Source organism: Lepidothrix coronata, unplaced genomic scaffold, assembly GCF_001604755.1.
Source record: "Lepidothrix coronata isolate B3197 unplaced genomic scaffold, Lepidothrix_coronata-1.0 Scaffold56, whole genome shotgun sequence".
Classification (NCBI taxonomy): domain Eukaryota; kingdom Metazoa; phylum Chordata; class Aves; order Passeriformes; family Pipridae; genus Lepidothrix; species Lepidothrix coronata.
Window position 1 is genome coordinate 2,947,711 of NW_016690236.1, and position 11,436 is coordinate 2,959,146.

General features: G+C 33.8%; 1 protein-coding gene across 1 annotated transcript in view; it reads right to left on the bottom strand.

The window, feature by feature from the left end:
• Nucleotides 1-498: 498 nt before the first annotated feature.
• The window catches only part of GPM6A (glycoprotein M6A), a 118,089-nt gene continuing 107,151 nt past the window's right edge, over nucleotides 499-11,436 (bottom strand). The window contains exons 5-7 of the mRNA XM_017816563.1: nucleotides 10,077-10,153; nucleotides 8,764-8,829; nucleotides 499-2,732 (exon numbers count right to left, since the gene is read on the bottom strand). Of these exons, the coding sequence (XP_017672052.1) occupies nucleotides 2,580-2,732; nucleotides 8,764-8,829; nucleotides 10,077-10,153 (296 nt within the window). The 3' untranslated portion in view covers nucleotides 499-2,579. The remainder of the gene's footprint in view (nucleotides 2,733-8,763; nucleotides 8,830-10,076; nucleotides 10,154-11,436) is intronic.

An 11,436-nucleotide genomic window follows, 5' to 3' on the forward strand; every position in this document is an offset into this window, starting at 1 on the left:
ATTGTGGAACTGTATTTTAAATAATTTTCTTTAGTGATATCATGTTATTTGGCACAGCTATAGATTTCTCTTAACGATTTAATTTACTTTACATGCACATAGCAGTATTGTTCTCAAGGTTTCATAGTACTAGCTACTGTAACATCCTGCAGTCAGTATCCTCAGCAACATTCAAACTGATGTCAGATCACCTTCTGTTGAGCTGTTCCAAATGACACTGCAGTAATTTTGTGCCCAGTTGTTCTTTTGACTGATATGTTAAAAATATAAGAATGGCTCATGCTACCTGGCTAGTCCTAGACCGTGAAATTCTGCTCTGAGAAAATATTCTTATTCTTAGGATATATAATTTCTGACACTAAATTCTGATTAAGAGACATATTTGAAGCAATCTGCACAATAGCAAGGTTAATAGAAGGAGCAAGCTTCTTCCCTTTCCGGTTACAATGATTTGTTCAGTATAGGCAAAGAAAACTACACAAAGAATTAACAAGAACACAAAGTACACAAGTGTGTTTATTACATTTTTGCAAGCACTTTGTTCTACATTTCAAAAACGCCACCATCAAGCTGTTGGCACATTTATGTACAAAACAGATTAATTGTAATGCCTGCTACAAAGCATTCTTTGTGAAAATACAAACTCTAATACCAGAGAAGAGCCAAAAGCATTAACATCATTACATAGTTTTAAAAATCAGCACAAACATTTTAAGACACAAAACTGAAACACTACAATATAGAATCCAAAAAGAGGTTCCTAATACTTTTTGCAGAACTGTAATACCGGTACTGCACATTATCAGAAAACTGTTGACCCTGTAGGACAGCCTAAGTGTAAAAAAAACCAAACCAAAACCAAAACCCCAAATCAAAAACACAACCAAAAAACCCCCAAAACAATCAAAAGAAAACAAAAAGAAAAAAAAACTCAACCAACTAATACTACTTAATGCATTATCATGCCACAAGTAACTATAGTATTACCTTCTACTTACTACAAGAATTGTTAAAAATTACTGATGATGCATGACTAGTAATAGTACAAAGAAGAGTTTTACTCAATAAGTTTTATTAGAAATGCACTTACACTGAGAGAGAATTCACAATGGTCCAATAAGTGCACAAAACTACCTAAGATTCTTAACACTGACAAAAATGTCTTGTCAGGCTACATCACTTTAAAAGACACTTTACAGCATTCTTGTAGCATTAGAAATAGGCAAAATTAAAAAAAAAATCCACCAAATTTGGTCCAATAATACCGACTGTTCTTAAATAGGGTTTTTTGTTCTGTTTTTGATATAGGTAATTCTTTCAAATTAAGATGACCTATCTTTCTGATAACATTTTCCTATCAAAATAAAGGTTCAAATATATTGCTACACTTTCAAATAATAAGCTCTGTAGTGGTCGTTCACCTTACTTCAACATAATACAGGTAAACCATTATGTGTAGGAAAGCTAGAAGCCAAGCTATAACATTTACGGAAGTCTCCTTTAATGTATCTTTGACGGTTCAGACAGGTGCAATCCATTTAAATTTTTAAAGCAGGTAAAAAGACATCTGACTCCTATGGTCACTGTATTTTTGATATATTACTTTCATAAATGTAGCCAAGCAGTAATTTCTTACATCATCACATGAACAGCTCCAATTTAGCATAACCAGCATTGAATTAAAGAGAGATCATTCTGTAAAAAACTATGAATAACTATATCACTTAATTAACAGTTGTCTATATACCATAACTTTTTAACAGGTAGCCGTGGTATTGAATTCCTCCAAAAGGCAAGTGGCCATGCATTGTTAGCACCACGGACTGCATGCTCACAATACAAACAGGAATTATCACCCATGGAACTTGAAACAAGAGAATATTCTTTAAAAACATCAATAATAATACAATGTTAACAAAGATAAGAAGCACTTTTTTCTTTTTTTTTTTCCTTTTTTTTCCTTTTTTCGCTTTTTTTTTCATTTTTTTTTACCCACTATTACAAATTTAGAAATTGCACCTTTGAGCGTTTAAAACGTTCTTAGGACCTTCATTCAAGTTGATCAGGGTCCATCTGGCAGATTTTCCAAATATAAAGGAAAGTCATCAGAATGTTTTCTTTATATATTGTACACCATGTACAATGGTCCCTTTGAAGTATACCTGTAGTTAAAGTAGTTACTTAACTCAAAACTAAAAAGTATAAAAAGCTACTTTTTTTCCAAAAACATATAAGAAACGATGCAAAAGGTGTTATGCATAACACATACAAAGTGATTAAAAAAATCAAACACATAGTTGTATTTGACAATAGTTTAGTATCCTTGATCCATCAGAACTAATTAGCTTAAAAGGATTCAGGAAAGGCTATTTAGGAGCTCTGTGGTAGAGAATGGTCACACAAAGTAAGAACTAATTAAGAAACCAAGTGCTAGACAACCAAGAATTGTATGTAGGTGATATGTAAGTCACCCAAACTATCTTTTGTGAGAAGCACTTTCAATTGTTTTTAAAATGGTTGGATGGCCTTTAGTTAAACAACAAAGCATTCACATGTTAGGAAGTAAAACAAGGTTTCTCTTATGTGTAAGCGTTGAGCCGCTCTTTAGAGCGAGTAGAATGAATATCATGAAGCTCTTGTTCCTCCTTTGATTTAATATCCTCATATTTTTGCATTCTGCAAGCATCTTTCACATAGGCCCAGTTGGCAGACAAGACCATGAGATAATGGACCTGTAAGAGAGGTAACAGAGTTAGGAACCAATAGATCTAGTCAGAACAGAGCATGTTCAAACTTGAAAGTTATAGCCAGAGACTGGGTCCTTATCTGCTGGAACTAGGTATTCTTAAGTCAACAAGTAGTACAGCACCATGATGGTAAGTTCAAATTTGAACTTAATTAATCCTCAGACTAGTCATCTCACAGCTGTTACTGTTATTATGACTAGTAGTTGGCAGCAAGGCTTGTAAAAAAAATGAAAAACTGAAAAATCAAGAAATCATCCCTGCATTACTGTTACAGCTAGTCTGCAAATCTACGTATGAAAATGCCTTCTAGTTATTTACTGGAGACTTTTCCCCACTGAATCACTATTTGTTAAAATAGTTCTTAAAGTAGAAATATGTGGTCGACACATCTATAGTCTTATAGTTAAATACCTAATATGATTACAGAAAGTTTTGCTTTTTATTTTTTGTTAAAGTTAGCATTGTCTTTCCATTTAGCCATGACTTACTTCTTTCAGCTATAACTTTAGCTATTTATTTAACCAGCTAATTTGTGAAAAAATTGTCAGCAATTGAAAAATAAATTCAGGTAGGCAAAATGTGACAACTTATAGCTACAAAAAAATTGGATGCACTGTTGACTTAGTATTCCTCCAGAAAATAAAAATGTTCGATAATGATATTCAACTGGTTTATGCTAGGACCCTCTGGACAGTTATTCCTTCCCTAGCAGGCTTTCAGACACTTTCTGATGAGATAATCTCTTAAATTTATGTTAATCAACTGCCTCAGAGGCAGCGGATAATTTCCTGAAACCCAAAAGATTCCACCCCTCCCTAAGAAATCAAGAAGTTATACTGGGTTTCAATTAATTCAACTTCTGTTCATGTTGCACTGTTGTAGATATGAGCATCTTAGATTCATAGTAAATGAATGATCCATCTTAATAGGTTCTTTTTCTTTTGAAAATGTCAATGTTGGCTTTTTTCACAAATGTTTGTCGGTAATTTTTGCCAATTAGTGCAGGCAAAAGTGCATTTGTTAATCTGGATAATTAAGATCAATGAAAGCATTCTGAAGTCCTCCAGAAGATAAAATATTTTCGGTATCTTTTTTGTCCTCATGTTTTATGGCAAGCTCCAAGTTAATCCTTATTTGAGCAATACAGACTGGCTTGAGGACCCACAAAATGGAAAGAAATTGTTCAGAGAATCTGTCCTCCTGGAAAAAGAGTACAGAGAGTGTTTCTACATATCTTTAGGAGTTTCTTAATATCTATACTACAGTATTAGCAGTACAGCCTGTGATGATAGTACAAGTGTTCTATATGGCAGCAATTAATGTGTCTCTGTGACACTTTCGGGTCAGAATTCAGCACACAGGAAAAAGAAACACCATCTATCTAACTCAGCTGTTCCAAAAGCTTTCACCATGAGTAGTTTCTGGATCAGGCATTTCTAGATCGAATGAGAGGCCCTAATGGTGCATCCTCACTGTGCTGAATAAAAGGCCTTAAATTTCCTCCATAGTAAAACTCTTGAGAAAAATCAAAAGAAATAGGCAAGTAATTCTAATTCTGTCATCTCAGACAATTACAATTTGCATCTAATGGAAACGTGAGTGCTGGTCCTCTGAGGGCAAGATTTCAAATAAAAAATACTATCTGAACCTCAAACAGATTGTAGACATGAGAATCCTGAAAGTGGGGGGTATTTGAGCAGTGTACTCACATCTTCCTGACCTTTTAAAACACATCTACCAGAAAACCTTGCAACTGAAGAATGTGTGATGAAAATGGGATGATGTAGGCACATTTCTTATCCTCACAAAATATTTGGTAATCACTCAGTAAGATACAATTTTAAACCCAATATCTTGCAGTATCACTTGTCATTTTTCTTCTTTTTATTAAAAAAAAAGGACAAACCATTTTGAAGGTACATTGGCCACAGTCTGACCTTCATTAAACTCCCATTCTTTGCCCATACGTTCCTTTAAAGTTACTAAACCAAACTGCTAGAAAAACCATTGAAAACTCTTGGAGTTCACATTCACTGTAAGTAGGAAAACTTTCCTGGAAACAACTACTTTAGCTCATGTAATCTCAAAAACATATAAAAGTTTTATAATGACGTATACCTTGAACAGTCCTGCCACCTCTGTTTTTTTGTTTAACACCAAGTTCCTAGATAACATTGCCACACTGAGGAGGTCATCTCTAAGTGGCTGTCTAATTGCACTTCACAATCCATGACCTGAATAGCCTGAAGCCAGTGGGGGCCCCATCAGGGCTTATTTAAATTGAAGCTGGGCAGCTTCCACAGTCTGCCCCAGGATGTTTCTATTACAGACATGCAAGACAGTGTAGGGTTCTTGTTTTGTTTTGTTTTTCCATTAAGGACAAGTCATTACTTCCACGGGACCCAAGTCTAAATAACTTTTTTCCTGTCTTTGCATGCATCTACTATCATGCAGAAGAGCACAATTACACTGGGGAGAGAGACTAGACCACTTTTTTTCCCTTGTTCCTGCTTCAGGAGAATTCATTGCATCTCCATCTTACAGGACAATTTCTGTGTAAGTCCAGGCAAAAGAGTATTGCTCACTTTTTGAAAAGGGAAAAGGTGCATCTCATAATTAAGTTTTTCTGTAGTGATTTTGGGAAAACATCACAGGTGGGATGGATACTGGCTTTACAACGAACTCTTTGAAATGCTAGATTTTACATTTAAACAACTTCTGTCTTCTATCAGACACGAGATTGACAACAGCAAAATTAATACATATTACTGCAGTGATCTTTTCTGTATCCATTTATTATCCATTCAGACATAAGAAAGAACAGTACTTTTCAGAATCATACATTGTACAAATTAAATATGATTCAAAATCCTGGCTATTTTTTCCATGATCAAGATCATAAAAAGCATTTACAACATAAATTACGACATTCTATCAGGGGTTTGTGGTTTTTTTTCATCTTGGCCTGATATCTAAGAATATTAAATTTTCAAAGGAAACTTTTTGACATCTTCCTTTGCTACAAAATAAAGCTTTCTCTGACACATACGGTAAAAAATATGAGGTTTTCTATACATCAGTCTGAACACATAGGACAATTCTCCTTTTGAACCCCAAATCAGCATTCTTCTTTGCAGATTAAATATTAACATTCATATACAAATCTGAGCCCAAGAGAGAGGTTAAATAGTAGATATGGGGAAATTGTGACTTGTGACTAAATGTTTTTTCAAGTATTAACAATTTTTGTCGTGGATTTGCAATAAAAAACTACATTTTTTAAAAAAGTATCCTGGAGAGAGATGGCCTTAACATTTATGAATGAGCTGGTTCTTTGGTGAATTCCATAGAATCATATTGGCATTAAAGAGTTCAAGAAANGGTTAAATAGTAGATATGGGGAAATTGTGACTTGTGACTAAATGTTTTTTCAAGTATTAACAATTTTTGTCGTGGATTTGCAATAAAAAACTACAGTTTCATGAGAAGTATCCTGGAGAGAGATGGCCTTAACATTTATGAATGAGCTGGTTCTTTGGTGAATTCCATAGAATCATATTGGCATTAAAGAGTTCAAGAAATCTTCAAATATCAAATAATCTGGCACTTGCAAACGTCTACAAATCCAGAAGTGAGGATATAGCTGAGTATATTGATGTCATGACTTAAAATGTCATTTCAGAGAGCAGATTTTACCAACTCGGTTATTCAGCAGTCTCATTGATGATGCACTACTATTAACAGCTGGCCATAAATACAATACACTCACCACTTTAGTCAGATGGACCTATTCCAGCTTAAAGTAACTGTTTGCAAGAAATCTTTTAAGAGGGTATTAATTTCACAAGCTTTCTTACTTGTAAAGGATTGGTATTTTAATCTCATTTTTCTGTTAAGTCTTGTTGAATTTCACAGACATGGAGATCTGCTGCTGTTCTAGATATACAGGAACATTATCAATTCATATTTGTGATTATTCTTGCAACAGCACATATAATGAAAGGCATTCATTCTCCACTTACTTAAATGACTTCTGCACACTTTGTTCTGTGCCCTAGCCCACTGCTGATACATTACCTCCATCTACTAATTTGAGTGTGGATATTGGGGGAAAAAAAAAAGGACTTTTTTCTTCTTCCTAGATGAGATATTTAGGACAAAAATTCATTTTTTCTCCTTTAAATTACTTTTTCCTTGGGAAAGTAAACTTCCCTAAAGGAAGAACCTACATGTCCCATCACAAAATTCTGAATTTTCCCTCGTATCCTGTCCCTTGTCGTTGAGCTATTGTGTCAAGTGTGAAGCACACTACTCAATCTATAAATGTGGCCTGGTATGCTGGATTTAGAAATTATCACCATCAAAGAGTGAAATGTGCTAGTCTTCACCAGGTACCTAACAGATCACAATGATGGGTTAAAAGCAAAAAATACAATTACAAAATTGAAATATATATAACGCAGTTGCAAAAATTAAATAAAACTTATATTTACCAGCATTGGGACACTACACAACTTAACAGCACTTAGAACATTAATTTATATTGTTGTCGAAACAGTGTTATTGTGGCCACTCTGTGCAGTCACAGAATCCAATAGAAAGCACACTTGGGTATGGGTAACACTTAAAAAATATGTGAATAAATATGCACCGTCAAAGTGAATTCCTAGGGGATTTGTTCTTCGTGTAACACACCTATGGCATCTTTGATATGGTGAGCTTTGAAGGGTGTTTTTTAAAACTTCATTGAAAGTATCATGTATTTAAACTATGTGGCTCAATGTACTACTTAATTTCCTTTCACTGATGATGTGTTCCTTTTCACTGAATATCTTTTACTGGCTATTCTGATTCAAAACTATTCTTTGAAATGCAGAATTTTTATCTGAACAATATAGTATTTGATAATTACCACTGATATAATTAAAAACAATAATGCAATGGAAGACTAATGATCTCTTGGATAAACTTTCCTGACACTAATGATATATTATAATAATAGCTATGTGGTCACAATTTTTGCAGTTGTAATGAGACAAATCTCAGATTGGAAAATCAATTAAATTATTAATTTGAAATGTATTCTACCAATATAATTATTATTTGTGGTCTTGAAACAAAAATTACATTAAAATATCTATTTTTAATTTAGCTATCTTTGCTATATTGGCAGGCTGTCATGTAATACTGAAAAAAAAGTAGGGAAGAAAAAAAATCAATAATATTACAGGAACACTAGATTCATTGAATATTCTCTGACTGTCCCTTTTTATAAACGTAATTCTGAGGATAACAAAAAAATAATGGCCCTAGGATTCAACAGAAAATTACTAGTATAAGTAGTATATAGTAATCACCACCAACAACACTTTTCTTATGAATGCATCAGTACCACGTAATAGTTATTTTTCATTTTCCATTCCAGTGTGCATAATACAAAGCTACAGTGGTACAGAATCACGAGTCTAAAAATATCTTTATGTTTAAGCAGATACAGCAGACAAAAGGCAGAAGAGCAGGGTAATAGCTCTTACACTTTTTTGTCAGTGGAACAGTCTCATTGACAAAATGTCATCAAATTTAAAGTAATCTTCATTATAAAGAAGCAAAAAAATTAGACTTGACAGAAAAAAACCCACAACATTCACATATATTCACAGAACTGACAAAAATATTCTGCTCCTAAAATAGCATCACAGATCATAAAAGTATAATACTATGGTCATGAGGCAGACACGTGAATTCAAATACTTGTATGAACACAGCAAGAGAATAATAAAAATTCTTAGCATGTACTTACAGGTGTTTTTTTATTTAAAAAACTAATAATGATATTCTACTTCAAAGGGAAATCATCAATATATTTTAAAAAAGAAAAAGATAAAGAGTATTAAATTACAGAATTATATTTTAGTAATAGCATTCAGTGATAGTATGGAAATGGAGCAGCTGCTCCTCAGTCAGAATCAGAATGTATTAGCATTTCAGATGAGGAGTAGAGTATTGGTCAGCTTACCATAGCAATGACTGCTGCTCCAGCTCCAGCAAGTGCCACAATGAACAAGTGGAATGTCATGTTTAGCTGCAAAGGGAGACAAAGAAAGGGACTTTTATGGTTGTACACCAAACAGAAACTGAACAAAAGTCAGAATAAGGTAGTGCAAATAATGACCTCCCTGGTGCCTGACTAGGAATACTATTTCCAAGAAATTAGCATGTACATCATTACATAATGCTTGTTTTTGTTACAACACTCATATTGGAGACAAAGCATTACTCTATTTAAAAACATACCATTTAAATAATAAAATATTAAGAAAACTATTTAAAAATAAACACTACAACATTTATTTTTTGTTACAATATTACCCTACAGATTTATGTTTGTGGTGGCTTCTCTAGAGTCAGAGCTAGCCTAAGAAAAACCCATTTTCCCCTTGTTAGCAATAGCTTTCTATCTTCATATGTTGATCTACTTTACTCTCAAATTTGCTGATCAAATTTGTTCGTAGTGATATAATATAAACCCGGTTACTTGCATAATCCAAATTAACCACCTTCCTCACCTCATCCCAAATCAAATGATTACATTTGTTTTTAATTTCAGTGACCTGGTTTACACAGCAGCCACAGAGAAGACTTGCACTGGAAGAGTTGCATTGTATTAGATGCCAAAAGGTATAAGGGCAGATTGTGCACTTCCACTCAAAGATTTCTTCAAACATAGTAAGACCCAGTGAAACATTTAGCAAAGCACCCTTTAACTTCAGAGGGATCAACATTTTAGCCTCTCTTTGTTTTAGGTAGATGTAATTTTGTTTTGTCCCTCCTTCATCTTTTATAATTTAAAAAAACCCAGAAACCTCAGCTGCACTGAAACAGGTGGCATTTGCCCAAGGGAAAAGCTACAAAGAAAAGTATACTGTTACCACCCTAACACACCACAAGGTCTGGCCAAATCCATTTGAAATCTTTACTCTCCTGTCACAACTGTAATCATAAGATCTTCAATCAGTGATTCAATATAAAGATTATTCATTGTGCAGCAGGTGTGTTAGCTTTCACAAACATCTCAGTAATGAAGTAGATGATAATGGAATTATTAAAAAATCGCAAACAAACAAACCATAAGTGTATTTAGAAAACAAATGGCTGGAGAAATTGCACTGACTAAATTTGGTATTTGGCAAAAGACTGTAGTTTTCACTATGATTTTATTCATCACCATAAGTATAATTAGAATATTAACAGTAAGAAAACACACATCAGCTCCGTTCTACTATAACATATACTGTGGATTTACCAAAAAATGTTATCAGACTTATTCACCTCATTAGAGTCGCACATCTTGATGAAACTTTCTGATGAGGTGCAAACCTTCTTTTCCTCCCCAATAGTTACAATACCTGAAGAAGAATAAATATTCACATTACTTAGTATTCCTACTATATATATACTTACTTCATATGAGAAAAGCTAAGAAATACAAATTTTAGGCTTCTTTGAAGAACTTATTTTAACATTCAAAATCTGATTTTTGTTGACAATCAGGGGCATGGAGTAACTCTCCTGTGAAGACAGGCTGAGACACTTGGGATTGTATAGCCTGGAGAAGAGAAGGCTCTGGGGAGACCTTACAGCAGCCTTGCAGTAACTAAAGGGGGCCGACAAGAGAGACAGAGAATGACTTTAGACAAGTGCATGTGGTAATAGAACAAGAGTAAGGGCTTAAACTGAAAGAAGGTAGAGTTTAGATTAGATGCAGGAAAGAAATTCCTTATCGTGAGAGTCTTGAGGCACTGAACCATGTTTCCCTGAGAAGTGGTGGATGACCTAATCCTGGAAGTTTTGAAGACCAGATCAGATGGAGCCCTGAGGAACCTGATCTAGAGGAAGGTGTCCCTGCCCATGGTTGGGGATTGGAACCAGATGATCTTTAAGGTCTCTTCCAACACAAAATATTCTAGGATTCTACGATAATTTCAGCCACAGAGCTACCACATCATCTATTTAGTAAAAGCCCTAGAAAAAAATATGTGAGTAATAATTTTTCAGGCAGTTTTGAAAATACCTTAATTCTTCATTTTTATCAGTATATACACTTACCATGTTCACATTCTCTACCCTCATGTGGAGAAATTTGCTGTATATTTTTCTCAGACATGTTGATCAGGTACAAAGCTGCTTTCACAAGTTATAAAATAGCATTGCCCAAATATATACTTTATTGTAATGATAGTTTCTCTATCAGCAAGAATAAGTAGAATCTGCTACCTTGCTTCCTTTAGTTAATGTCCAGATAATAAAGACTAATTTGAGGAAAACTGTAATAACTCAATTATCATGAAAAATGTACTGTTCTTTCCTATTAATAATCAGTCGGTTTTGCACTGAATCTATAGGAAATAGGTACATTATACCCACTTTATACGTTAGTGTTCTATACACATTTTAAGTACAATTAATAAAAAAATAGGCATGAATATTAACAAAATAAAAAATAATACTCTTGATGGGACCTATACAGATAATGGCTTTCTCAACCTGTCATGCAGTGTAGGGAAAAAAAACCCCAAAAATAAAAAATTCCAACTTTTTTTCCCCTCTTGAAAGCAATAATGTCAAATATTTTATTTCAGGTTAATTGGAATGTTTACTGTGAATGAAACTGTTTCATGCCCAATCAACA